The following is a 27,377-nucleotide window of genomic DNA, read 5'->3' as shown; positions in this document are numbered from 1 at the left end:
GAGGATAAAAATCGATACCCGCGGGCGCCGTTTCCGCTGAACACACTTGTTGCCATGCAGAAAGTGCACGCGCGTCCTGGAAGTGGCCGGCGAGCTGGGCTGCAGAAAACAACTTATTTTTTTAACCTTGGAGCGGCCTGCCGGGGTGGATGGAGGAAGACCACGTGAAGACCGGTGGCGTCAGCGGGTGGTGCTGACGTCAAAATTGTTCTTCAGGGTATCCATTCACCACTTTTTTTTTAATTTTTGCACCTGTGGAATTTTTTTTTTCTTCTCCAAAATATTGCTTTCTTAATAATTCTCACTACTAATCCAGAAATTAATTTAACCCAGACTTTGGGTAAAAAAATCCCGCTGCGTAGTCCTGGTCTTCGGGGTATCAACGAGGACGGACGGTGGTTCAACGATTAGCGCCTGTCACCAATACAGTGAGGGTTGGATGTCCTGGGTTCAGTTCTCGTCTCGGGCACACTGTTCTTTCTCTACATTTGGCGTTTGTTTACAGGGCTGGCTGCCTTTCCGTGATATAGTCAGTTGCTGGCTCGGTGTAAAACATCAACTCCTCCCCCTGATTGTATCAAAGCACGGTAGAGGTTGAGTTAAAATAATAGCCACCTATAGCCACCAAAATAATAGACCCAAGAAGATTCAACATTTTATCCATTTTTTTTATTAATATCTCCGAGCTGGGCGATAATTTTGATAACCAGAGCAACGAAAAGGGCTTGAACGGACATGTCTGTAAATATGAAGGAGGAGGAGTCTCGAGAGCAGCCTGCTTCCATTTTTCTAGAAATGGTTGACACTGGGTCTCACACATCCCGAAGAAAAGCATCTTATGGAGGGATTGCAGTGTGATGTATTTTTGATAAGGTGAAGTTATTAATAAACATCCGGGTAGCCAGCTCACTAAGATTTCTGATGAACATGCTGCTTGGGTGTATTTAGGGCTGTCCTTCTGCTGAATAAAGTCATTACCAATGAAGGTAAGGGAATCAGGATGGACGATTGACACGTGTCCCCTTTAAAATCATCAAAGTAGGTGAATTCTGATTATGGTCATAATTATGATCAACATAGAATAAATCTCATTGTTGTGGGACGATGAAATAGGAATACCCAGAAAAAACCCCGACCGGCCCTGCAAACAGATGTTACAGTGTGTCCCGAGACGAGATCTGAACCCTTGCCATCTGACTGATAATTATGCACAGAGAGAGGTCACAAATCAAATGTGACACAGCTCCATGGATACACCTGATTTACATATTTTCCTACCTATCCCATGATGTAATAGTAAACTCATTGTCCTGGAAAAACTGTGTGGGGCTGGAGTCATGAGATAAAGGTAAGACTACCTTAGGGTTAGCTATAGAATTGAAATCGAGGAAAGTCGGGTAACAGAGGTACCCGTTCTATGGTTGTGATGGTCGTACAATCCCTGGAAATGCTGAGAGGATGTAAATCAAATTCAAGGGGTGAGTGGGTAGGAGGGAAGTATCCAGGTTCATAAATACATCTCCAGGATATCAGGGGGTGACACGCCAGCCCCGGGTAGCCAGGTAAATCACAAAGAGTTCATTGTCGGAGTATAAGGAGTCTGTCAAGGGAAGGAAACATAGACTGAGCGCCAGATATTTTCTACAAGTCAAATGAACATTCGAGTAGCTGCTGTCTGAACGGTTGTCCAATGCATTATGTAGCTGCTTGATGAAACGAGCTATCCTCGGGTATCCCTGCTTCTAGCATCCACCTTTACAAACACATTTCTTCTGTCAGAACTGGTGCTGGAGGATTTCCGGCCTCGCCACCCATTATCCAGTCTCTCTCCCCGATCCTCCATTTCCATCCTCTGTCTTCTAATGCATTTATTTGTCTTTGATTGATGTAAACATTTTTATAATGCCTTCTTAGTCTTTATCAATGTTCTGCACGCACTTCAGGGCTATGTTGAGGCCGGGGTGGGTTTTGTACCCATCATTTTGATTCTCAAAGAAGTTGGGTCGCAAAATGTGTTTTAATTGACTGGGTAGAGCTGGGTGCAAGATTCAGTTTCTCAAAATCTGGGTGAATACTCCTCCTGTTCGTAAACATGATGAAGTTTGTAAGGATGTATTTCAAAAATGGAGAATTTTGACAAATAATATCCTGCACCCAGCTTTAAAAACAATTTTGCGTCTCAACAGTTCTTTAAGCAAAATCAAAGTAAGAAAAACAGAAAAGTAGAATCAAAAGATGGATACATTAGTCCGGGATGTTGTTTCCTCTTACAACTTTCAGTTTCTGTCCACGTGATCTGCTCCTTGGTCTGGTATTTCTTCTCTGATGCATCTTAGAAGTTGTTTTGAAATCCTTGGTGGGAGAACTATTCCACTTCCTTCAGTCATGTAAAGTGTGGAAACATCAATCACTCCACAGAGGTCGGTGAACTGACCACCTTACAAACCTTCTATCAGATCGCAGGCAGTTAACTTCAAACAATCCAGTAATGTCTAGAGTTTTTTTTCTTTCTTTTTTTTTATATATAAATTAATTTTCTTTAACAACATCGGTAACTGCCGGAAAGATACGGCAACCTATTAATGTTGCTGACCTCGAGAGCCAGTCATGCACGAAGACAGTGCCTGTAAAAGAGAAAGCAATCAAACGACGGAGCAATTTGTAGAACTTGCAAGTTATCCTGTATTCCCTCCCTTCCTCCCACCCCGCCCCCTACCCCATCCACCCACACACTCGTCCCATCGCATGTCCGGCACGGCGGCGGCGGGCGCACGCTCCCATGAACGCGTTTGTTGTCAGGACTCCCGGATCGCTTTGATGGGCGCCGACGGGTACGCTGCATGCGTGCACACACGTGACCAACAGTGCATCGCGCGCGCACGCGCATTCTGCATGTGCGGAGTAGGACTGTGTGTGTGTTGGTGGGGGGAGAGGGAGGGGAGGGAGACGGGGGTCTCCTTGGGACCCGTCTTTCCTTTCCTCCTCCCATCCGCATCCTGACCACCCGCCCACCGCCTGACTGGGGGTGCAGACGAGCATGTCGCAAGATTCAATCTACCAAATTCAGAAAATGTTTTAATCAATACAACATTGGGGTGGGGGGTAGAGGTTGAGGGACTGCCGGCTTCTTTGAGGAGCAGAAGGGGAGGGGGACGGGAGGCAAGCCAAATGATGTTCGCTGCGCAGTTTCCGTCTCTGGTGGGAGGGTAGTGGGTGGAGATGGTGAAGGGTGGAGGATAGGAGAGGGAAGGTTCGCCGCAGCCCCACCCCGTTCTTCCACGTCCACCCGGATCTGTTGCCGCCGGCAGCGGGTGGATGATGGCGGGTACGGGTAGGAGGAAATGTTGTTTAATCAAGTAAACGCATTTACCTATTGATCAGAGAAAGTAACTGCCGTTGGACTGTTCCAGTTACGTCACCGTCCGGGTACCACGTGACTGGCGTACGTGGTAACGTAACGTACGTGCTTTTGTCGTCCATGCAAATGTCTGAGGTAGATAATGGAGGACCCTGCCCTCACCTGTGTACCTAGGTGGTTATGAGGTGCCTCGGATGTGATTTTTTCCGACCAAACTATAAAGTCACTCTATAACCCAGAGACTTGAAATATTTTTCCTGTGATGTAATCGTCGGTTCGATTCTTATTACAGCTAATTTTTTTAAAGACATGTCTAAATTTTGCTTCTTTCTTTATTTTTCTGTTCTAAATAGCTTTATTATGTTTATTATTTTTTTTATAGTACTACATTGAGGTGGTTGGCGTCGCAGTGGCTAAAACATCCAGAGAACACCAGAGAATCGAGTGTCGTGGGTTCGATTCTCCGACCTACCTCTCGGCTCTTTTTACAGGGCTGACCATAGATGGGTTTTTTAACGGGTATTCCGTTTTATATGTCCTGCTTGTGGTTTATGGGTGTGCATTTTCGTGTATGAAGGGTACATTTGATTCCTTCCTGAAATGGTGTGTGTTTGTGCTTAGGACAGAGGTCTATAAATGCGTGCTTTATATATATGAGGGTTAGTTTGAGTTAGGGTTTGGGTTGGGTCAGTTAGGACTATGGTTTGGGTTAGGATATGGGTTTGAGGTGGACCACAACATGTAAAGAATAAATATCCTGCACGATACACAGGTGTTTGTCCTTGAAATCATTTACCTGAGCGTTCATTCTACTGTATGCTACTGTTCCCAGTTCTTTCTCTTCTGAAAGTTCAGTGGCCGTGCAGGTAAAGAACATTTTAAATTAACCCTCGAGGTAACAACCGTCTGATTTGCATTACCAGGCTATAGTAACTCCCTCTATAGTAACTATAGTAACTTCTTCTATGTATACCTGACATATTGGAGATATAAACAATAATTTGTGCAAGAGTTGGGACGTGTGTTGTAATAACAGACGACGAAGGATTGGATAATGATAACAAGAAAGAGACCCACTGCCCAAATCCTCTTCCCAAAGTTGCGACTTCTGAGTTCACTGTGAGAGATGACTAGACTATGTGACAAAAGAAACTTTTAATTTAAGTCCGAGAACTTTAAAGAATTATACATATTATATCCAGCTGTAGATGTGTGACATCGTCACATCAATATCAGACTTTGCGAGGGAATATTTTTCACCAAACTCTCTAGTGACCCCTGGATCCCATTTTGAAATATTTAACGTTTCTGAGTGTGTGATGAGTGGTTGGATGGGTATGGAAGTGTAAAACTGCCCCAGGATGGGTTTTTATATGCAAGAGTTCACCGAGACCGTGACGTCACAGGCGTGGCTTGACCTCGTGACCTAGCAACTCCCGTCAGTCTCGCGTCACCCACCAATCATCTTCACGACAGGGGTCACGGGTCGACAGCACGTGCGGTCTGCTGGTAGCATCCGCATAGCAAGTGATGGTGTCAATCCCTCTAGTATATATACATCTACTTGCTTCATGGAGATTTCTCCTCCTTAAGCATCAATTGTTTAAAAATAATCAGTTAATCGAGTGTTTGAACATCAATTAATCATCCGTTTGAAAACCAATCAACTAATCAATCAAGCAAGCAACTAACCAGTCAATCAGTGCAACAAAGAAGACGATGAACAAGTTTCGAAGCAAGCTTGACTTAGTCATGATGTACGCAGTCACCATGGCAACACACACACATTCTCCGGTTCTTCTTCGTCTTTAGTTCGCGTCAAGTCCTCCATTGACACCAACTCATGAGTGTTCGAGTCCGAAGGGTGAGCTCTCCTTCAGCAGTCTCTATACAATCTCAACCCTTTCCCTCAAAAAAAAAAAAGACTGTCTCAACCCGGAACTGCAGCACGTGACAGAATTGGCAGGGAGTGGGTGGGTAAAAGTCAGGGATGGACTGAGCTGTACACATTTCGCAAACGAAGGCACATACAGTACACTAGGTCATAGGTCATAGGTCATCGATTGTCTCGGATGCTCGTGCAATGACGGATGGTCTTTTACGACTGACAAAGTATGAGCGTGTGTGTGTGTTAGTGAAAGAGAGTGTGAGAACGAGAGAGAGAGGAAGAGAAAGAACAGAACTATTTATTTGAGAGGTCAAAGACTTTTTCAAATAAAGATACAGTACATAGAAGTTTCCAAGCAAATAAAGAATATTAAATGAGATAGAAAGACTAAAATGTTAACAGGTACGTGTAAGAAAAATATTTACATTCCTATTATAGCTATTACTCAATACAAGAAAGATAAGTATATTAAGTTCATTTCATTACTATTACTGTATAGCTTACACAGATATTCCAGTGTGCATGTGTAAGTATATAAATGTATTTAGATGTACGGTACTTCACAGAAGAGGACATGATAAGGCAACATAGCTAACCCATCGTATCGGATAAGAAAGATCTATAACTTGTTGACTCAACTGAAATTATAGAAATGTGTTCTTCGGTGTACTTTAATGAACTATAAGCAAAAGTATTAACTCAATACAAGGGGGCATTTCGGCAACTATTCCGCGCATGCGCAGAACGTGATGGTCGGTGTTTAAAGCGGAAGTTGGGGTTCAGTCTGTCAGACACTCAGTTGTCTTTTACCGAGACATACGAATGTGCGGAGGTATGTTTTTGCCTACTCCCTTTGCATTTCACGGAGATATGCTTTCCAAATCACAAAAAATATATATAAAGCAATAAATAAGAACTTTTTAATAAGATTTTTTTACGAACAGCCACAAACACACACGGAAGAGGGTGGAAGATTCTTTTCCTAGCATTGAGGAGTCTGTCCATATGTCATATAAGTAAATATAAGTACATTAAATATATTATGCAAACACAGAAATAAGTCGGTTATTTATTGTTGCTTTAAACTAGTTATGTATTAATAATCCTTACAATTATTAAGTTTGTGCTGATTAATAACAAGCCGTTCATGTGTAAATTAAAGCGCATATACTGTATAATAAGGCAGAACGACTGTATTAACTGCTCCCTACCCGTACCCGACCTTCTGTCCTCACTCGGTAAAAATGTTCATCCGTCAGCAACCAAAGATGGATGAGCCGGACACAGACCATGGAAGACTTTTTCACAAATTAAATAGTTTTCGACAAGCTTCGTCTTCATTGCTTTGCTTTGTCCTGGTGTCCACTACCACAAACTCTACTTCGACAGGAGCAGGTAGCTGTGAACCCGGCACTTCCCTGTGATTTCAGTCGCTCTTTATTCATGTCAATGAACTTAAAATGGTATATTTCGTAGAAAAAAAGCTTACAGTGAAAGAATAAAATAAGCTAAGCCACTCACATACATACGCTCGACTTCCTTTTCCGGTTTGCGCACGGCACTAAGAAAACTGCTAAACGATGATTGGATGTTGCTATGGACCATCCCCGCAAACAGAGCCACCTCTGCATGCACTCTACTTTTCTTTCTTTCTTTCTTTCTTTTTTAGCAGCAGCAGCAGCAGCATGCCTGACTGTTCAAGCCTTCCTGTCCCCGAGCGTCCACGATCAGCGACAACGACAACTGAAGCAGTCGACACAGATGGCCACCAGTAAACATACAACAACTAAACAACACAGCGATGAGAGCGATAGAATGACAGAGGAAGAGTACGAGAGAAAGAAAGATCGATTATTGAAAGTGGAAAAAAAGTAGATCGATCTCCAAGATCACGGTGCACGTGACAGTGGCAACAGCAGCCACGATGAGCATCCCCGGATGTAGGTCATCCACCCGTCAGTACCCTACCCAAAGCATGTCACGTGACCGCAGCAGGTCCTCATGTGACCCTCGGGTCAGCGAGATAACATGACGACTAAACATCCGGACTAGTGTTTTGTTTTCAATTATTTTGTATTTCCCCCTGAATGTATCAAACCGCCGTGACTGTGATTTATTCGTTCATTCGACTTTGTCGACAACAGGATTCGACCAGTTTACAAAGCTTTATCACCTTTTTTGGAATGGACAAACATGTCATTCACTCATCCACTTAGTCACTAAGTCCATATGTTCGATCCCTCCCTCCTTTCATCTTTCATTCTGTCTTACGTATCCTCCCTTCACAGCCACCCTGTCCCTCCCCATCTCCAGTATTTGTAGCCGGCGTTGTGAAAGATATTATTACGAGGCTATTGAGCGATTCCTGACAAGCACTTGTTTTAAGATTTGTTTGACCTACTGAGCGGATGATCTATACTTTCAGTACAGTCGGCGGGCGGGTACACAGTCTGTCTTCCTCTCTCTTGTACAACCAGAAATCGTTTGTCAGACGATTGGGATGCGGGTCACAGCAAACGGCAATACTGAACAATCGCTCTGCCTGTCTGTCTGGCTGGATGGATGGTTGCCTGGCAGGTGCACGTGATGTCAGGAAAGATAACTTTACATCCTGTGTCTGTCCGTTTGATCTTGTGGGTGTCTGTATGCAAGTTTGTTTTTTCACGGTTTGTCTTTCTGTGCACAAGACAGTTAAATGTCATCAGGTATCCAAACATCGAGGGTTCGAAACCCTGCCAGACACGCAAGTCATCATACGTGTAAAAACCTTATTGCAGACTGGTAACAAATGTGTCAACTTTAGCGCAGTCTTGTCAACATTTTACCAGAAGTTAGTCTACTATCGACTAAGGATGAACTTCACATGTATATTTATCCAAAAATCATCCAAACAGACCTCAGGCAATTGACGAAAAGTATCCGTCCCGTCATGCACTCGTAGTGTCCTGTCTATCCCGTAATGGACCTTCCCTGATTGACCCTCAAAATTTACCTTATTATAATGATTCGAATAATATTTATTTATTATAAACCACGAAAAAAGCTCAAAAGTTCATGTATTTACTGACACTATCCTCACCTGACGGTGTAACCAGTAAATAATAGAGTGGTACATCGGATTAGTTCGAATGCGAGCGAGTTGCTGCGGTGAAGTGTTGCTATTGATCTGACGACCACACCAACGACACCACCGCCATTACATCAGCCACACACAGGTGTGTGTCACAGGGAGACAAAAAATATTATCTTCTTTTCATTTACCTTTTTCTGTGCTATTTCACCTACGAGGTAAAAATGAATGTCGAATGTCAGAGGTTAAAAGTCATTCACGACCACATACACAAAGAAAAGGGGGAAAAAAGGAAAGAATCATCAGGATAGAAAAATAAAAAGATTTCAATTACTCTGTAACATTTCGTAATGATTACCAGGCCAGATGATGTCAGTATGTCAAACAGTGCTTAATCAGAATCGACAAAATAATATTCAAATCTTCATTTCTCCTTTGTTTAATTTTTATCTTCTTGAAAGCCTCATAATATTTGTCTCCAATACCTTGTTTGATATTGTATGAATGATCTCTCTTTCATTGCCTTTACTCAAGACTAACATCAAAAGTTTGTCTTTATTGATAAGAGACGATCTTCTGTCCAGTCCACCTTAATGTTACCTTCGCAGGTTGACTTTGATCTTTCATCCGAGACACGACTGCACCTGCCTACCCACCACCGGCCTGCCTGTCATCTTGACATCCTTCCCGACATCCTCAGGACACAGAGATGTCCTGATTACTGCTTTGATCTTCCCGGCATCCGTTTATTAATTTGCAGACGATCTGTCACGGTGCTGACCCCCTGTCGTGTTCATCTCCTGGGCTAGTGTGTTCCTCCTGTCTTCTACTACCCAACTACCTTTATTCGTTCTCTCCTCTACTTTTTTCTTGTTCTTGTCCTCTTTCTTTCATTTGCTGGATTTTTAAAATTATTATTCCTGACAATTATCCGTGTTTATTTCCTCTCAGCCATGTTTTCTGGTTTCCTCTTCTCCTTCATTAGTCTTTCCTTCTACCAACTGTACTGCGGCTTTCTTTCTCTCCTGATTGTTGTTGTCTCTCTTTTGCGTCCTGAATGTTCCAGACGGCGCTGGATGGTAAGGGAGCAAGGGAAATGGGTGCGGGGGTTAGGAAGGGAGGGGTTGTTCTGGCAGCCGACGAGACAGGCATCCAGCCAGATGTCCGCCCGTCCACACCGTCCTCGTTGCGTGCTCCAGAGAAGGACATCGCGTGGGCGAGGGAAGTAGGGAAGGGAGGGGGAGGCAAGATCACTCTGTGTCGTAAACAAACGTTTGGTAACGGTGCACCACTCTAAGATTATCGCGGAATATTTGCCATGGCTGCGAGAGCTGACTTCTGCGCAGTAAAATTATTATTGTTGTTTTGTTTTTTTCTTTGTTGTGTGGCTGGAGTGTTTCTGGCCTCGTGTGTTGACATGGGGAGGGCATTGTGTAACAACAATCAGCCTGTCACCGTCCTCTACCCGCAAACATCCGCTTGGGTTGTATTGAATTTCGGATGATTTGAGGGAATGTGTGGGGAGGGTGAGTGGCGGCGAGTGCCGTGAAAATGTCCATTGTTTCTCAGAATGTGGAGTTGAATACGTGAATGAAGGAGAGAGGAGTGCACGTGCAACCCACACACATTCTCACTCAGTGGACCGAGAAACTGTTCATTGTTTCTGAGAAAGTAGAGCTGAATCCGCCAAAGGGGGGAGGTGTGAATATGAAACACAAACTAGCAAACACATATGAACACACATATTCTCACACAGATACAAGCATTCACACACACACACAAACACTCACACTCTCCCACGGACACAAATATTCACACACACACCAATCGAAAAACACAAGTACACGCACAGGACAACAGGTATACAAACGGACGTGCATACATGTTTATATGAATGAGAAAATGGACGACTAGCAAGACACTGTAATCGAAACTTGAACAAACGCGAGAAGAAGACCATCAGACCATGACCTATGACATCAACGCTTTGTCTGTGGAGGAGTGATTGCGTCAATTTGTTATGGCGAGGGTATAGGTTCGAAACCCACCGTGGTGACTGAGTTGTGATAAGCGTTTTACTGAAGACGTGCACCACACACACAAAATATTATTTTTATATATAGCGCTGGTGACATAATGGTATGTACAAACAGAAAAATCACAACAGTTTAAATGCAAAAGTAAAGGTAGATATTTAAACCAGATTACCTAACTTTTGAAAAAATACACAATGAAATAGAAAAGTTAGATATATAGACCGCAGCAGAACGAAGTAATTGAAGAAAGGAATAAGGAAAAGAACGAAAAAAACGAAGCAAAGATAAATGATGTTAATACATTAAAACATTTATTTCATTCTGTCAAAGACTCAGCAGTTTGGGCGCATCCTCTCAACTCTGCCTTGTGACAGAACTTATTTCAAAGCAAGCATTATCTTCCCTCATTGTGTCGCCCTCAGCATCTGTGATGATGGCGAGACAGGGAGGAGGAACTGTAAGAAGATTTCTTCTCGATGTAACGCAGGCAAGCTAACTAGCGCATGAATATATAGCAGAAGAAGAGGTGGGAGAAAGTGAATTAGAAAATGAATAAAAAATGAAAGATAAATTTAGAGAAAGAGAAGGGAGAAATAAGAACACGGAAGGGGGAGAGAAGCTGAAAATAAATAAACAAATCCACAAAAATAACGGAAGGAAAGATATTTATGGCAAGAGGAGAAATGAAGAACCAGGGGACGAAGATTAAGCAGAAAATGAATGCAGGGAGAAGGGTGAGAAAGGGGGGAAAACAAAAGAGGAGGGAGGGGAGTTGGGAAGGGAGACAACGGCCAGGGGAGGTCACCCCGTTCTGGCGGCTCGGTGCCAGAGTTGCCCGTCACACGAGGCACGCACCAGGCGCTGCCGAATTTCCCTGTCACTTCCTGCTGGCAGGACAGCTGCACGGGAGGATCGATGCGACGCTCTTAACCTTCGTCCGGCAGCCGCTATTCTCGTCCGTGACTTGCATTCCTCCCTCCGCCTGCCAACCGCGAAAACCAACACCCGGCTGCATGGCAGGCGCTTTCACAGACTGATCCTCCAATGATGAATAGGCCAGGGTGGTTCTTTTTTTTTTTTTTATTCATTCATTTTATTATTATTATTCTAATTTTTTCCCTCTGTTCCCCAGGGACATGTTTGAGCACATAAAACTATATTTTTCTGCGTTTGTGTCGGTGCCGGAAAGGGTATCTTTACACCCCGATGATGTTGACTACAGGGTGATAGAAAAAAAAAAAAGTGGAAGGTTGGGGAGTGGAGAGGAAGGTATAAATATAATTCTAACAATGTAAATTAACAAATGAAGGGACATTAATGAATCAATGACATTGTAAATAGTTGTTCGTTGCGAGGTTGGAATGGCTGTGCGTCATCTGCATCCACCCTGATAATGAACTGAAATATGAATGAATAAATGAATGAATGAGCGGGGTTTGATGGGAGTAGAAAAAGATAGGAAGGAAGTGAAAGATGAAAAGAGGAGTGTTAGAAAATAGAGGTCGGCTTGTAAGATTGTTTTCTGAAAGAACTGCGTATCAAGTTTGAGAGGTTGAGGGTTAGGGTACACGCAGACAGACAGACAGACAGACAGACAATGGAGGTGATGAGCTACACTCACTCACTCGTATCATCAAACTCACTCGCCCAGCAGCCCGTTGATGTCACGGTCGTGGCCGGACAAACATTTTTCTAACAAAAGTCAGTTTTTTTGATTCCTGGAATGTCAGAGCCTCGACCGCCGGCTGCCAGGTGTTTGGCCGCAAAGTGCAGCCCTTTGACCTTTCAGCTTTCAGGGATTTTTGCTATTTAATCTTTTGTCTAGACACCTTCTGTCGTTTTAGTGTCATTTTTTTCTTCTTTCTTTTTCTTTGGCGGCCTGGTGGCTTTAGCGGTAAACCTGTGGTCACGTGATAGGATCGCAGTCAGTGGATTTGGATGTCTTCTTCTGCCTATTATTTATTTATTAATTATTATTATTCAGCTTCTTACTAGCTTCCTGCGATCATCACTATCGTTGTATTTTCAATCAGAAATCGGACTGGACGGAAATGCGAGATGTTTATCTCCTGTTTATCTCCAGTCTCATTTCTCGTTAATGTGATAGCACATTACCATCTCTATCTTTTATTTGTCCAGGTAAGTCTCCCTCAGGACAATGGGGGAAAGTGGATATCGTAACCCTGGCATCAGAAGCACTAGTTTCTGGGTTTAGCCACCCGTAATGGGCCCTGGGGGTGTGGCGGATTGACGTCATGCACCCGATGCCCTCAGGAAAAGTGTCCCCTCGCGAATAATGTTTCAGGTGAAGGTCGATGTTTTTCATCCTCATCCCCAAATTTCCTTTTTAGCCTCACGAGCTGAACTGCTTCCTCGACGAAATGCCGATGTTAGTTGATGTCAATGGAAAGGGAGAGAAAAAAAGAGGAGGTATAATAATAATAAAAGAAAGAGAGCATCATAACATTGGGATGGCGATAATTATGATGATTGACACCCGCCATTTCCCTGCGATCTGACTAATGCACTTTACAGAAGCAATGGCGGTCCTACGGCAATAGTAATCAGTTCTGCTAGGTCCTCATTGTATCGAGCATTGACAGCGAGCTGACGATGATGATGATGAACAAAAGTTATGTCCCACGTGCAGCGAGATTCATGTGCAGGGTACACGGCAAAAGCTGGGTGGAGGTGGGGTAGGGATGAGGGTACAGACCGCTGGTGGTGAAAGCAGACGTCAACAGCAAAGCCATGTCTCAACGCTGCATAATGAAGATCCTCCTGGGACCGCACTTATGAATGAATGCCATCCGTACTCGAGGGTTTACTTTAAATACGCTCGATGCCTATAACTCTGGGTAGTCTTCTTACCTTATAGTATCATACCTGTTGAAGATGAGCAAGACAAAGACCTCTAGATTACTAGCCAAACTTTTAGGTTTCACCTGTTTCCAGCTACAATCCTTTCAGTTCAAAATTAACCCTAGGGTAACTCTACCTCTGCTACATGAGACTGACCCCAGGGGGGCATCACATTAATGGCCTCATCTGAAAATTCTATGAATGGCTGCTACTTATGAATGTAAATGCAAGCGAATGTAAATATAAAGGTGTGTGGCACGGCATGTCAGGCTTAAAACAAACTTACTGAGTCGTTTCCACTCGATTTTCATTTATTTACAATAGTGTCTGAAACACAACTGCTTGCCGGCTCTCGTCGGTCGCCATCTTTGCGAAGGAGAACAAACTGACTCTAATTCTCGAGTAGAAATGCCATTTAACTAGAAAGACGATCTATGCCAAACCAGTCATCTGCACTTCGATCGGCAAAGTAGTCGGGATGAAAGCGGCGCGACCCCGGGTATGTCAACACCCGAACTGTGGAGAGAATAAACGTGGGCGCTGAATGGTTTGGGGAATGCCACGTGATCTTTTTTTGGACAAGACTGTAAGTAAACAACTTTTTTGCAGCCTGAGATTTTAAACAGAAACAATTCAGTGTTTACCATTTGATCCCAAATCGTCATTTAACTTGCCTTTTCCTTTAATGATGTATAGACTACTAGGAACAGCAAATAAGGTTTATCGTGAATGGATATTGAGGAAATGTTATTTAGGGGGCATAGACCATAAGTGAGGTCAAATTTAGTTTCAGAAGGTGTGTGGATATTGCCAAAAGCTCCAGAACGTTTGTTAGTTTACGGTGTATGGAGTCAAATAAAGGATCGCTGAATGGATCCTACCTGAGAACCTGGGAATCCTCTAAAGACCCTTTGTAAGGTCAGGAAAAATCACTGACTAGGACCTTCATCTAACCCTCTAGTGACACGTCTAAGGTACCTGGTAGGGAAGACAAACTACACAAACTGGGTCGTGTGCATCGCCATCATTAACATCATCTTCCCACCTTTCCTTTGTTAATGTCATCAATATCATCCTCCCACCTCTCCATTGTTAAGGCATCTGGAGGGTTAGGCCACAGTTTTCAGTATTGGTCTTGTTCCACATCCTATCACTGTTCATATTGTTCATGTATTTGATGAGCGCTCAGAAGTTAGTGTTGTGGAAGAGCGCAAAGCAAATGCTCCTCATCCTCCTCATCATCGTCGTCATCGTCATCTTTGTCTGACATCTTTCTGCTGACGCCGTTTGGTGTCTCCGCAGAGTCTTGGACGACCCACAGACCGGTGATGTATTGATCTCCAGCCTAGAAGCGGACCAGACAGCACCTCCTTTCTTTCTCTCTAATCTCCCTTCCTCCTCCTCCTCCTCCTCTCCCTCTCTCCCTCTCCCCCCCCCTACCCCCCTGCATTTTGGTGTCACTAAGGTCAACCAGTGTTCCCTTTAAGGGACGGAACTCCCCACTTCTTAATGGAATTTGACTGGTGCTAGGGCTCAGCACGTCTCCTTCCTCCCTCTAACGTGTCAAGGACAGACGTTCGCTGGGTTACCATAGTTACATTCTGTGGGTAACCATAGTGACGCACACGAATCTCCAAACCAGACAAGAGACGAGAACAATTGTCAGACCAGGCACCGCCTTGCACATCCTGGTGTCTCACTAAAGGAGATCCGGTTTGATGATGACAATGTTCTGTCAAAGGTCGATGCGCTTCACTCGTTCCTCCGCCCTCACGAGTGTTTTTGAGTGCTTAACATTTTATCTACATTATATCACACTGATAGACCCACCATCACCGCCACCACCACCACCACCATCATCATCATCATCACCACCATCATCATCATCTCGTGGTACCGGAACCTATAGAGCGGTCCGGTGGCGCAACGGTTAGCGCTGTTAGCGCCTGTCACCAATACAGTGAAGGTTGGCTGCCCTGAGTTCATTTCTCGTCTCGGGCACGCTGTTCTTTCTCTGCACGTGGCATCTGTTTACAGGGCTGGCTGCTTGCCGTAATAAAGCCTTAGCTGCTGACACGGCGTAAAACACCAATTCCCCCCCACCGGAACCTATATGTTGCCACAGAGTGAGCAGTTCTCGCCAGTCCTCGGACATTCCACACCTTGATGAACAGGTCAACGAGTACGGGAGAGTCGTAAGCAATGTGTGTCTGTGCGTGCGTGCATGTGTTTAGGGGGCCATAGAGCTAAATTATTTGTTTTGTTTTGCCAGATAGCTAGATGAGTGCCTGGATGTTTCAGGAGTCGGGTTTCGAGTAATAAGTCATGAATAATTAACTCTCTGAGATCAACGATTTGGGTCGAACTATAAAAAAAAAAAAAAAACTGAGTGAACTTGTTTGTGGAGTACTTTTACAGAGATCGATGACATACTTTCTGTAACCAATAAAATGCACTTTTAAGTCTACGATAGTCCTACTTTGTGGAGAAGAAACTTGGTCTGGGGTCTGGGTGTTGAATAGGTTGTGAAACTGGGTTATGACAGAGACAGAGATACAAAGAGGCACAGCCAGAGACAGATACTGATCTACCACAGTTTTTACATTGCAGTAAACTATCCAACAATACAAACATTACAATGTCGCTTTCTGACTTTTCATCAGTGTTTCTTACAGTAGACAAAAACATTCGTGTATAAAGTATTCCTTTGTGGAGATGGGGAGAGATGGAGAAAAATAAAATGACAGAAAAAGAGACAAAAAGATTCATAGAGTGAGAGAGATGTTAAAGAAACGGACAAAGAAAGAGAAAATAAATATTTATTCCTAAGGTAATGTTCTCTTTGAATGAGAATACACTTAAACTATACAGCGCATCGATGTCGCGAGACTGCAATTTCCAAGTGGTTAGACCGAATATAAACAAACTTTCTTTGCAGTCAAATAATTGCCAGAGGACAACAGCAACTAAGATTAAAATCACATGAAGCATTTCAAGACTGGTGAAAATCACATAGAGCTGAATATCATAGAGATTATTTTAACATTTATGGGCAATAGACCGTCTCCTGAAACTGTTTGCAACTTAGTCGAATGTGCATTTAATTTTTTTCAGCATCATCAAAGAAAGAACGAACATTGCACAAAAGGTCGCTTTGGAAACATGGACAACCCTCGCCCTCCTCTCGTTTTTAACAGAAACAAAAAAATGGAGTCTTGAAACCAGGTCGTCGACGTGTTTCGGAATCAAGGACCGCAGATGGCCTCAATTCTGCGGCTTCCTTGTCTACAGCAGCAACAGCTCCCGACTATTGACAGGGAATGTGCGGCTTGATCTTTGCTCTCCCCACCCTGGCCGAGCGGAAGTGCACAGTGCGCATGACAGTTGCAGTAAAACGCTGAGTCACGATCAACAACAAGGGACAGGTGTTCACAGGTTGAAACTGGAAGGAACACTTTGAAATTATTGTGATGATACGGGTGACGAAAGAAAGAAATGAATGAAATAGCGATGAATGAGTTTGTGAGTAAACACTTTTGAAATTTTAAACTAACGGCCACTGATCATATTTCATAGGTTGAACTGGTTGACAGCAAAATTTACATACAATTTAAAAATATTTCAGAAAAATACACTGAATAAAGCGTCTTATTCCAATGAGACATGAATACAGAAAAAAATAACCAATTATTAAAATTGACATCGAGTTTGTTTGGATTTGTCAAAGAATGGTAAGAACTGAATCCTGGACACGGATTGATGGTTTGAAGATATATTTAGCTCTCAAACCGATGGTATCTACGGTGGGAAGGAAAAAGAAAACGGAAACTCGTCTTCAGTTTTGTTACAAAGATCAATACTTCGCTGAATACGGCTTTTGTTGGAGTGAGTGAGTGAATGAATGAATGCTCAAAGGAGAAAGAACGGAAGATCCATTAGGAGTTGATACATTATGCCCGCATTTAACCAGCTGCCCTGCATGGAAACTAAACTGAAAGATGTAGGCAGGAGGTTGAAGTAAATCGAACAGACACACACACATACACACACGAACGCACACACGAGCGAACGCATGCACGCACGCACGCAGGCACGCACGCAGACGCGCGCTCGTACAGCATCCACACTTTTTATTCCTCCATTCTGCTGTAAAAACAACAGTTTGTAGTCACGGAGGACGATTTGATCAAGTGCAGCTCACATAAAAGCTGAAAAAAAAATGTCTGCCCAATGGTTATAATCTTACAATCAATAATGTCGTCTCAAGTCTGATGGCAGATGCCCTGATGCTCGCCAGGAGTGGGTTGTGTGAAACGCACTTATCTGCAGCTGTTAATGCTGTCATTAAGCATCATGGTACTTTCATTTCAAATCAGGAAATTAAAACTTTCACCGGAAGGTGAACATCGATGCTGCGAATGTTCTCATTACATTTCTTTGTCTTTCTGTTTCTCTCTGCTGCCGTTGTCACTCTCTCAGTTTTACTGTTTCTGCTTTTTCCTTTCATTTGCGCTTTTTTCCTTTTTGTACCTTACTCATTTAGCCTTTGATTTATTCATCCACCTGTTTGTTCACTAATACGTCCACCAACTCGCATATCAAGATGATCACCGATATCTATTTCCCTCACTTACTTTATTTTTGGTTTTAACCCGATTCCACAGACAAGGAGAAGAAAGAAAAAAAAAACACACACGCGCACATACACATCGAATATTCTATAGTTATTTAATTTTCAGATATATTTTATGAAGTATACTCAATGATGATGATGATCATGATGATGATGATGCATATTTATATCGAACTATCCTACAATTTTAGTATTATCCTCTCAGCAATATGAACAATATGAACAGTAGAAGCTGTACACCAAATAAACACAATAAAAACCTCAGATCACATGGAACAACGGAGACACATTTGGTGATTTGCTAGCAGTCTACCCACTTACCTACCCAGCTACCCAGTCATCTAACCTACTAACCAGACCACGGGGTCCTTCTGACTTCATAAAGAAAAATTAAAAATAGAAACTCTCCGGGGACTGCCATCCAGCCCGAGCAGAGAGCGAAAGCTGGGTGTGGCTGATTTCTGCGCCTTATTAAATTTTGAAAAAAAAGTAGATAATGAAATTATTGATTGACCTCAGCAAGCAAACTGAAGCGCTCTAGACCGTTAGTTCTGCTCTTGCTGGAAGGCCAGCCAACAAGCACTGACCGCTGCTTCCAACACAACAATATGGCGAGGCGGGCAAGGTTCAACATCTGTACATGCGGCTCGAATGTTCTCGAAAACCACTTTACACACTGAGAACATACAGTACTTACATGATAACTAGGTTTTTTTAATAAAAAAAAATTAAATCATCACGCCTGGATGCATGTCTCTGAAACTGTCGGCTTGCACAAACTAGAGATGATGAGTTGTTGTTTATTTTTTCTTTAAGAGTATGGTCTTCGTGTTTTGCTTTTTTCCTGAAAAAAGGTTGTCAACAGTTTTCTTTGAATCCGAAATCTGGAACCTTCTCTTACTCCACTCTGTATGTGTGCGTGCCAGCGCGCAGAAAAACACTAAAACTTGTTTATGCTTGCGCGAAGGGAGAAGACTCTGAACTGAACGATATGATTATCTCGGCGAGAAAGAGAGAGAGAGGGAGAGAAGATGAAGAGAGGGAACAAGGAAAGCAATAAATGTCACGTGATTGACGTCGTCTGCCCACAGAATGATTAGTGTCGAACTTCCCTTTCAAGAGGTTTCAGGAACAGACTCCCCTTGGCGCATCCTTTGCTCCAAAGAAAAAAAAAAAGAAAAAAAAAAAGAAAAAAAAATAAGGAGTAAGGGCAAGCCAAACTGTCAAGCACTCTCACTCCCCGTCTGTCCCCCACTCCTCCATATCTGACCGAGCCTCACGCGAAAGCCGGATCGATCCTAGGTGACGCCTCTAGATCGTGACCCAGTGAGGGTCGGGAGGGTTACACGACAGCCCAGTCGACCTGTCTCTGGCTTCCACCCCCGACTCGTGGCAGACCTGTCGCTTCATTAGGAGCCACCATCGAGGGTGTTTTTCTAAGAACCATCGACGGCCAGTGTAGAACAGAATTCTCCACACACACACACAAACACGCACACTTGTGCAGACTTTGAAAGATTGATGAAAGTCGTCGGGAAAGGGAATTCCGGAGATAAGGGTACGTGGTTGAGGAGTTGGAAGAGGAAGGAGAGTTGGAAGGAGACAGGGGTGGGTGGAGTGGGGGGAGGGACACAAGAAGAGGTGGGCTGTTGATTACAGATGGAATTCCGATCAATGAAGGACGTGGAAGGAGAATCGGCTAGTCTGTGGTACTAGGGTAAATGACAAATGGAGCAGGATGCACCCGGAAGTAGAGAAGAAAGAAATGGAGAGGGGAGGTGTGAACTGTTTGCTTACCGCTGTTGCTGTTGATGTTGGTGTTGTAGTAGCCGTCGTCCCCTTGTCCCAGGCTCCAGGCGATGGACAGTACTCCACAGGCCAGACGACACAGCAGCACATATGTCCCGCGACCACCGCCAGCACCCGGCAGGGCCTTCATACTGACCACGACGCCAGGAATCTGCTCCGTCACTAACACCACCACCACGACCACCACAACAGGCGCGTACACTCCACCACCACCACCAACACCGCCGCTTGCTGCTTTTGCTTTTGTTGCTTGCAGCTGTTCGCCGCTGCTGCTGCAACGACTACCACGACCAACACCACCACCACCTGCCGCTGTTGCTGCTGCTGTTGGTGCCGCCGCCTCGACAACGCTGCACATTTCACTCGGCCATCCATCCTGTTTCGCGGACCGACGACGGTGACCACACTCGACACCACCGGCAACACCACTACCACTTGCAGAGACTGTCCTCCTTCCCCCCACCACCCTTTTCCTCCGTCACCCGTCCTCCTCCACGCGCAGGCGTGTGTACACGTGCGTGCGTGTGTCTGTGCGTGCGTGCGTGCGGTCGATCGGTCAGTGCGCGTAGAGCGGTGTGCATGCACGTGTGTGTGCGCGGCAGTGCCGGAGGAGGGTGGCTGGGCAGGGAGGGGAGTGATCTCTCTTGCTCTTGCAGCAGCAGCAGCCTGTAGGTACTGTGACCGCACCACAAGACCCGCACCGTGTCACTCACTCTCCTGGAAATGTCGATGTTCGTCTCCCTGTCGCCCCACCAGATGGACACTTCTCCTCTGTCCTCGCCGTGCAGCTCGTCAACAGCATGGACACCACCAGGGCACCGGCAACGGATTCCACCGGTCTCGCCTTACCATGACGATAATTATTTTTCTTTCGATTGCGTTCTCCGCCGCTCGGCGGGTCCTGCCTCGCCCGCGCGCCGGCCGGCAGATTGGATAATGAAGCAGGCTAGCAAGAGTCGCTTCCCTTTGACCACCGCAAAATGGCGGCCGGCCGTGGCTAGCAGACGAAATCTTGCAGGCGTCTGTTCGAGTCGCAATGCTGTCTAAAATAGTTCGTGTAAGGACGGGTGGCAGCATAGAATCTGGATGTTTTTCTTGTTTGTAAGCTTGGAGGATAATTACGTGGTGGCGTTGTGGTTCATCGATTCGTCTGGAGCTGGAGTGATGCAGTGTCGCTGGCTGACTCCCACTCCGGTCTAAGACTGATCGATGGATAGCACGACAGCACGCGCACAATTTGTGTGGTCTTAGTCTGTAACCAGGGTGGTACTTTCACCACCGTACTCCACTTGCATTTACGTGTGCACTGGCCTGCTGACTACTCCAGTGCAAAGCCACGGTGTACCGCGACTGGCGCTGACCTTTGCTGACACGCTGACAGACCCACGACCTTGACCCCGCCATCTCGCCCAGCGAAGAACAAGAAGAAAATGATGTGTAAATATCTTTCTTCGTCGCCATCTTGGCGATTGGAGATAGTTGGGGCTTACGTGTTCATAGAATTAAAAGATGCATGCTGCTACAACAGAATTCATGTCTTTTATCAACATATTTGCATCCACTGGCTTAATTTTTTTTAGGTACAAGGACAGGATCTTTCAATTCTTCTTTTGCTCAAGGTACATGTATGCAACATATGTTGAATATAATCTCAACTCGCCTTTCTCTCGTCAACTCCGCTTCTCGCACCACAAACATCTTTCTCCAAAGTTACCCCAGTTTATAAAGCACCCCTTCCTTACGCCCAACGTATATGTACTAAACGGATGGTGAGGAGATAATTATAATTATTATATTGCCTATCCATGTACAGGACCGTCGTCTTCACGGATGTTCACATATCCCACCCACCATGCACACACACAAAAACATCTGTTGACACTCATTACCTGTAAATATATGTATACCCACATCGATAATATTCAACACCATTAAAAAAGTGTCCGTTTCAGCAACGTTTAAAAGACAAACACTGACTGGTCTAATACTGACTCTCACGAATATATATCTCCCTTAGAGGGTGAAAGAATAATAAAGAATCTTAATTGGATCTTGTCATTTTACTCAAGAAGCATTATGTTAATTTCTCAGTCCTCTTCTCCATCATTAGATAACTAATCCTCACATCCACTGAGTAGCTCCTTGCATATATGTGTTACATTGTAAAAATCTAGGAATACCCCAAAATAAAATCGAGGTATTCTGATCTCGGGGAAGCAGAGTGGTTACAGACTAGCGGTTCTCGCAGTATCTGATTTGATACTTGTGGGACAAAGCACTTTTTTTTCCACCTAGACACAGATTAGTCGACTGTTTATATTATGTAACCTTTACTTTTTTTACTGCAGCACCTTTGCAATTTTGATTTTTTTTTTCTCTCTTTTTTTCTAAATCGGTAAACAACAACGTGTCACATAAATGGGACGTGGTCTTGATTGCTTCAAGTGTGGACATGAAAGACTTCTTTTTATGTTTGTAAGTTATAAAATGATGTTATTCTGTCCAGCTCAAATTAATGATTCCTTTCAAAACAATAGTAAGCATTATTACATTATTCGTGCGTGTGAAGCTCGATGTCGCTTTAGCAAGGGAGTTAAACATTCGTACTACAGAAAGGAAGAATACAGGGTACTGCCCCATTATAGAAAGATGACGAGAGAAGAATGGCTTGTTCAGGATGCTATATGATCCGCTCAAAATAGTATAGTATTAAATATGCTAATTTTGTAAAAGGAACACCTTGCAAGATGCTATTATTTCGATGCATTAAATTTTATTTTATAAACTTATTTTTGCAATGTCCACAGTCGATAACGAGGTCGGTCATTTCATTATTAACTTTAAATTATTATGCTCTTGTGTCTCCAGTTTGTTTGCAAGTAGACATGCTTCATACATTGCCTAATGAAATTCTCCTTTTTTTTCTCTTTGGGCTTTAGACCACCATAAAGATTTCCTTCATACACAATAGAAGCAAGTCATAACGTGGTTTTAAAAAAAGGGGCCGGTGTATTTTTTTAAAACTCAAATGGTTACATTTACTTTAAAACTAATATATTCAAGAGTTGTTTATGATTTAAAATCGTGTAATTTTAGATTTATATTCAAGAGTTGTTTATGATTTAAAATCGTGTAATTTTAGATTTAAAATCGTGTAATTTTATTAATTCAACAGAAATAAAGGATTGTTGGTAAATTAATAATGCAGTTAATGATTTGTCGTGTTAAATAATTACCATTTATTATCCCTCCCTTACATTTTTCGTTCAAAACAAGGGAGATCATTTTGTTACTTGCAGTGTCCTCCCCTAACAGGCGAGGTGGCGCTTTCTTTCTCGTCGGCCATCATCATACAAGAAGGTATGCACGTGGGTTTAAGGTTGAACATTTTATTGATATCTCTGTACATTCGCAATTTTGTACAACACACAGTAGTAACGATTTAAAGATTAAAGTGTAGATTTTTAGAAAAAAGTTATTTATTCACAGGCATTACACATTTTCTACTAATAAAATACCCAGTAGCATGTGTTGCTGGCAGCCATTTTCAGTTGGCTTTTCCTAGTTTTCGAATCTGATATTTCACACTTATGACATTTCGTCACATAATTAACAATAATTTGTAATTGTTAGTAATTTTTGTGCGCACTGATCCGATATTAATTAAGGAAGAGCAGCTGATCTTTTCAGTACAAGTGTCAGAAAGATGCGGTAGTGTTAATTTAGGATTTTCCGTTTTCCGATCTGATTCAGCATGTACCGAATATTAAAGTGCATTATACCATTTCCTTACTATTCAGATTTCAGAGAAAAATTTTCTTAATTTTAATGTAATTTTGCAGATGGGTATCTCTGTAAAGGACGTTAACCAGCATGACTTTACCAAGGCTCTTGCTGCCTTCTTGAAGAAGTGAGTTCTATTCGATATATTTATTTCTATACTACGGGGCAACAGCAGTAAAATTGATTAGCATTGTTTCGTATTATGTTTGATTGTGATCTTTTATGTTGACTATTGTTCTAGTGCTTCAAATTCTTAAATTGACTCTCTTAACGAAATAATGTTTAAATTATTTTTAAAAAAAAGCTTCTTAATACCCAGCCGGTCTGTAAACAGGACCATCAATTCAGTTCTGCATGATAAAGGTAAAATCCTGACTTATAGTCATGAACATTTATGGCTTAACCAAATTTGTATAAGAATGTCAATTCACCATCAGCATTTGCAAGTTCCACTTTGTTTTTCAGGTCAGGAAAACTGAAGGTGCCTGAATGGGCTGATATAGTCAAACTGGGTAGATTTAACGAGCTTGCGCCATATGATGAGGACTGGTACTATACCAGAGCTGGTAATTTGTTTTATATTTTTTGGGTTAGGGATTTATATTAATAAGTGTCCTCACCTGTCAACAGCCCTTTGCACAAAGATTTCTGTTTATTATTCACTGTCGTTATTGCATTATGCCAAGCTGATGTGAAGCATTGGGAATCTGGAAAAGCGAAATATATCTGAATAGTGCAGCCTGGATGAAAGTACAAATCATGTACATAGTGTGAGATTAAGAAAGGCTAGGATCAATAAAATGTTTTTGGTGTGTTCTTCGCTGGTCTAATGTGACATTTATTTGGACTCATGAAAGTATGCCAGAATTTGTTAAAAATATTATACATTTTCCTATTTTTATGCTTAGAAACTTTGTGACATCTGATATTTTTTTAAGTTAAATTTTTTTTTTTGCAGCCTCAGTTGCTCGACACTTGTACATACGCTGTCCAGCTGGTGTTGGAGCATTCACAAAAATCTACGGCTGTATGTATACTTTCTTTTCTATTTTTTTTTTTTTATAAATAGCATGCTTAGTTAATTTTATACTATAATAATGTATGGACTGGTTGCTTGTAAATTTTCAAATTTCTGACTTCTGCCCTTAAAACCATCCCCCTTTTTGTGTGTCAGTGTAACCACTCTCTTGTGGTCCACTTCTTTGTAGCAGGAACTTTTTCTTTGCTGTTTGGTGTCAAACGGTGGATAACACAAGCCTATGCCTTATATTTTTTTTATCTTAAGGGTCAAAGTAAATGCTGTTTTCTGTTTCCCCCAATAATCCTGCATAAAATAGTACAAAAATTTATGACCTATTAAAAACCAGAATAGTGCTCAGTTCAGCTTGCCAATGCTTACAATTGTATAAATTGTTGGTTAAAGTGAAGCTTGGCCAAGATCTCTTTTGCATCACTTTGTTTTCCTGGTCCTTAGCCATATTTTAGGTCTGCATCTTTTCAAAACTGTTCATTTGACAGTATTTCCACATTATTGAGGTTATTTTTGCCCTGAAATTTAGCTGGGGAAAAAGTCCACTAATTACGAAATCATTGATTTGTTAAAACTGGTTTCTTGTAAAGTCATTTTGGTGGCTTTTAAAAACTGATGCATTTTTAGCCTGGTGTGGCTTTTGCTCAAGAGTGGTGAAGTTCTCTTCAAGACAGCTTGGCTTGATTGGTCACGTACTTTTGTGTGACCCAAGAAAAGCTCTCATGTTTAAAGCCATCCAGTCAGAAAGTTTGTTTCTGTTCTCAGGTCTTCGGTTTTGGATTTATTTGAGCTATATTTTTCTTGATAAAATAAGTGGCTTATCTAGTGATTTCCCAGCGGAAAACTTTGTTGGTAACAGGCTAGGAATCTGTTGCTAACAATTTTTAATGTTTAAGCCAGTCTGTTTGCTCCTGTAATGGAGGTAGGTTTTTGGCAATGTTTTTGATGAAAGTAGGTTACCTATGTAGGTGTGTTGAGTTGGTTTTTTTTTTTTTTTGTTTGTTTGCTTGTTTTCTTTTTTAGTTTTTAACAGTTCACTGTGAATTTTATTGTATTGTTGCTCCCGCCAGAGTGTAAGCAGGCACTTTTCAATACTCTTGTTACAGAGTTTTCTCTCCTTTATACAATTTAGATTTCTTACATTTTTGTCATAGTGTGGCAGGTATCTTTGAATTTTGATTCTCAAGGTTTGTAGATGTTGAATGTGTTGGCTGGTTACATACCTGGGTTTTTACTATCATTGCATATATACCAAGTTTGTTGTGTTCAAGAAATACTTTATGCTTACAAAGTGCTACACTTTTTCAGCAAAGCAGAGGAATGGCACAACTCCAAGCCACAATTGCCGGGGTTCACGGTCAGTTGCTCGCAAAATCCTTCAGTCCTTAGAAGGTCTGAAGATGGTAGAAAAGGACCCCAACACAGGGTGAGGAATTAGACAACTTATTTTAATATATTCACTTCTCTTTGGGCTGTGCAGGTCTTCCAGTATATTATCAGTATTACACCTGTGCTATTGTTACACCACCATAACAAATAGCACATTTTCGACACTTTTAGATAAAAACACTGTGTGTCACATTACATTGCTTTTAAGATGTCGCATTACACATTAGTGCTTTTTTTAAACAGTTTTTAAACGTGAGGGCTGGCTTGAAAAATAGTTTTAGTGTGGCCTGCTCTAATTTGACATAAGATCTTTTGTTGAAAATGAGGGTTTTGATACTAAAAATTCTTATGCCATGAAACCGACTAATTTCTATTTAGCGGGCTTATGATAGCAAAGCTTATAGTCATTTAAAGCATCAGTAAACATGCAGGTTTTAAAGTCAGCCATTTGAATTAACTCTTTGCGGACGGTAGAGCTAGAGGCAGTTTTACACACTGGTACGCATGATTTTTAACGTTTTTCAAAAAATTATAAAAAAATAACTAAAAGAGCTAGAAGAATAATTCAAATAGATAATGATAGATCAAAATGTGTAAAATTTTAACAATCCTACCTGAAACTTGCTTGAGAGCTCACTTTTATTATTGTAATCCATACAGAATCGGGTAGATGAAGCAGAAATTTTTTTCTACACGTGGTTACACAAGTTGTCACCGTACACGAAGTCTAACACAAAGATGACTTATTGGAACACATTTTGATCTTTGAAAACCAAAATTCTGTCAGTCAAGTAGGGTTTAGCTACCGATTTCTGAACAGAGCTAACTGTGAGTTTTCCTTAAGTTTTATGTTTAAGTATTGGAAAAGTTTATCATTTGGTTTAAAGTTTTTAACTTATGATACTTTTATATATATTCTTGTTTGATTGCAGCTTTCTTGAAGTCATCCAAATGTCATTCTTTTGTTGTTTCAGAGGACGACGTCTGACACCACAAGGACGTCGTGATCTGGATCGTATTGCATCTCAGATCGGGTCTCGTGCCGCCACAAGCAAAAAACCTGTCGCTGTTTGAAACTGGACATTAAGTGACTACAAATAAAGCCTGCTAAATGAATGTTGTTGGTTTTTTTTCATCTCTTTTTTAAGTTGCTTAAGGGTTTGTCTGAAATGTGTTGTACCAAAGCATTGACCACTTGTGGCAGCACCTTAGAATGTTGAATTGGGGATCAATTAGTGTTGTGTCATCTAAATGATCACTACAAATAGGGTAAACTTCATGGGTTTCAACTTTAAAGGCCATGATTGTATTGCCTTTGTGCGGTTTGAAAAGGTACAGTGTGTGCCTAGCAATGAGTTCCATATGACATAAATGTAAAGCTATGTTGCTATCTTCAGAATCTTGGAAATTGTGTCCCGATCTTTTCCTGCATGCTTAGTGCTTGACTATATCTGTCTCAGATACCAACTAGGACCTGTGAAATCTTCATCAGTATAGACAATGAGGAGAGAGTGAAACG

At 42.3% G+C, this 27,377-nt stretch overlaps 2 protein-coding genes across 4 annotated transcripts in view; one reads left to right on the top strand and one right to left on the bottom strand.

Annotated features, from left to right (window-relative positions):
* The window catches only part of LOC112567898, a 43,787-nt gene extending 22,865 nt beyond the window's left edge, over positions 1 to 20,922 (bottom strand). For both annotated transcript variants that reach the window (XM_025244768.1, XM_025244769.1), the window contains exon 1: positions 19,645 to 20,922. In XM_025244768.1, coding sequence (XP_025100553.1) covers positions 19,645 to 20,014 — 370 coding nt within the window. In that variant the 5' untranslated portion in view covers positions 20,015 to 20,922. The remainder of the gene's footprint in view (positions 1 to 19,644) is intronic.
* A 149-nt stretch (positions 20,923 to 21,071) lies between these two features.
* Positions 21,072 to 26,974, top strand: LOC112567900 (40S ribosomal protein S19-like). Of its 2 annotated transcripts, XM_025244773.1 has the most exons (7): positions 21,072 to 21,093; positions 22,956 to 23,035; positions 23,499 to 23,566; positions 23,905 to 24,005; positions 24,398 to 24,466; positions 25,778 to 25,895; positions 26,833 to 26,974. In XM_025244773.1, exons 1-7 carry the CDS (start codon positions 21,087 to 21,089, stop codon positions 26,930 to 26,932), a joined length of 543 nt encoding a protein of 180 aa, XP_025100558.1. In that variant the 5' UTR covers positions 21,072 to 21,086; the 3' UTR covers positions 26,933 to 26,974. The 2 variants fall into 2 exon arrangements, with proteins under 2 accessions (XP_025100558.1, XP_025100559.1); XM_025244774.1 differs by lacking the exon at positions 21,072 to 21,093 and having other exon boundaries at positions 22,956 to 23,016.
* The last annotated feature ends 403 nt before the right edge of the window (positions 26,975 to 27,377 follow it).

Source organism: Pomacea canaliculata, linkage group LG7 (assembly GCF_003073045.1).
Source record: "Pomacea canaliculata isolate SZHN2017 linkage group LG7, ASM307304v1, whole genome shotgun sequence".
Lineage (NCBI taxonomy): Eukaryota > Metazoa > Mollusca > Gastropoda > Architaenioglossa > Ampullariidae > Pomacea > Pomacea canaliculata.
The sequence above is the reverse complement of the archived record's forward strand: the minus strand, read 5'-3'. Positions and strand labels throughout refer to the sequence as shown.

Bases quoted from the DNA above. Each gene is read 5' to 3' on its own strand.
- LOC112567900 (XM_025244773.1), top strand. The intron at 23,036-23,498 runs GTTGAACATTTT...GTAATTTTGCAG, and splicing joins GGTATGCACGTGGGTTTAAG to ATGGGTATCTCTGTAAAGGA. The intron at 23,567-23,904 runs GTGAGTTCTATT...TTTGTTTTTCAG, and splicing joins CTTGCTGCCTTCTTGAAGAA to GTCAGGAAAACTGAAGGTGC.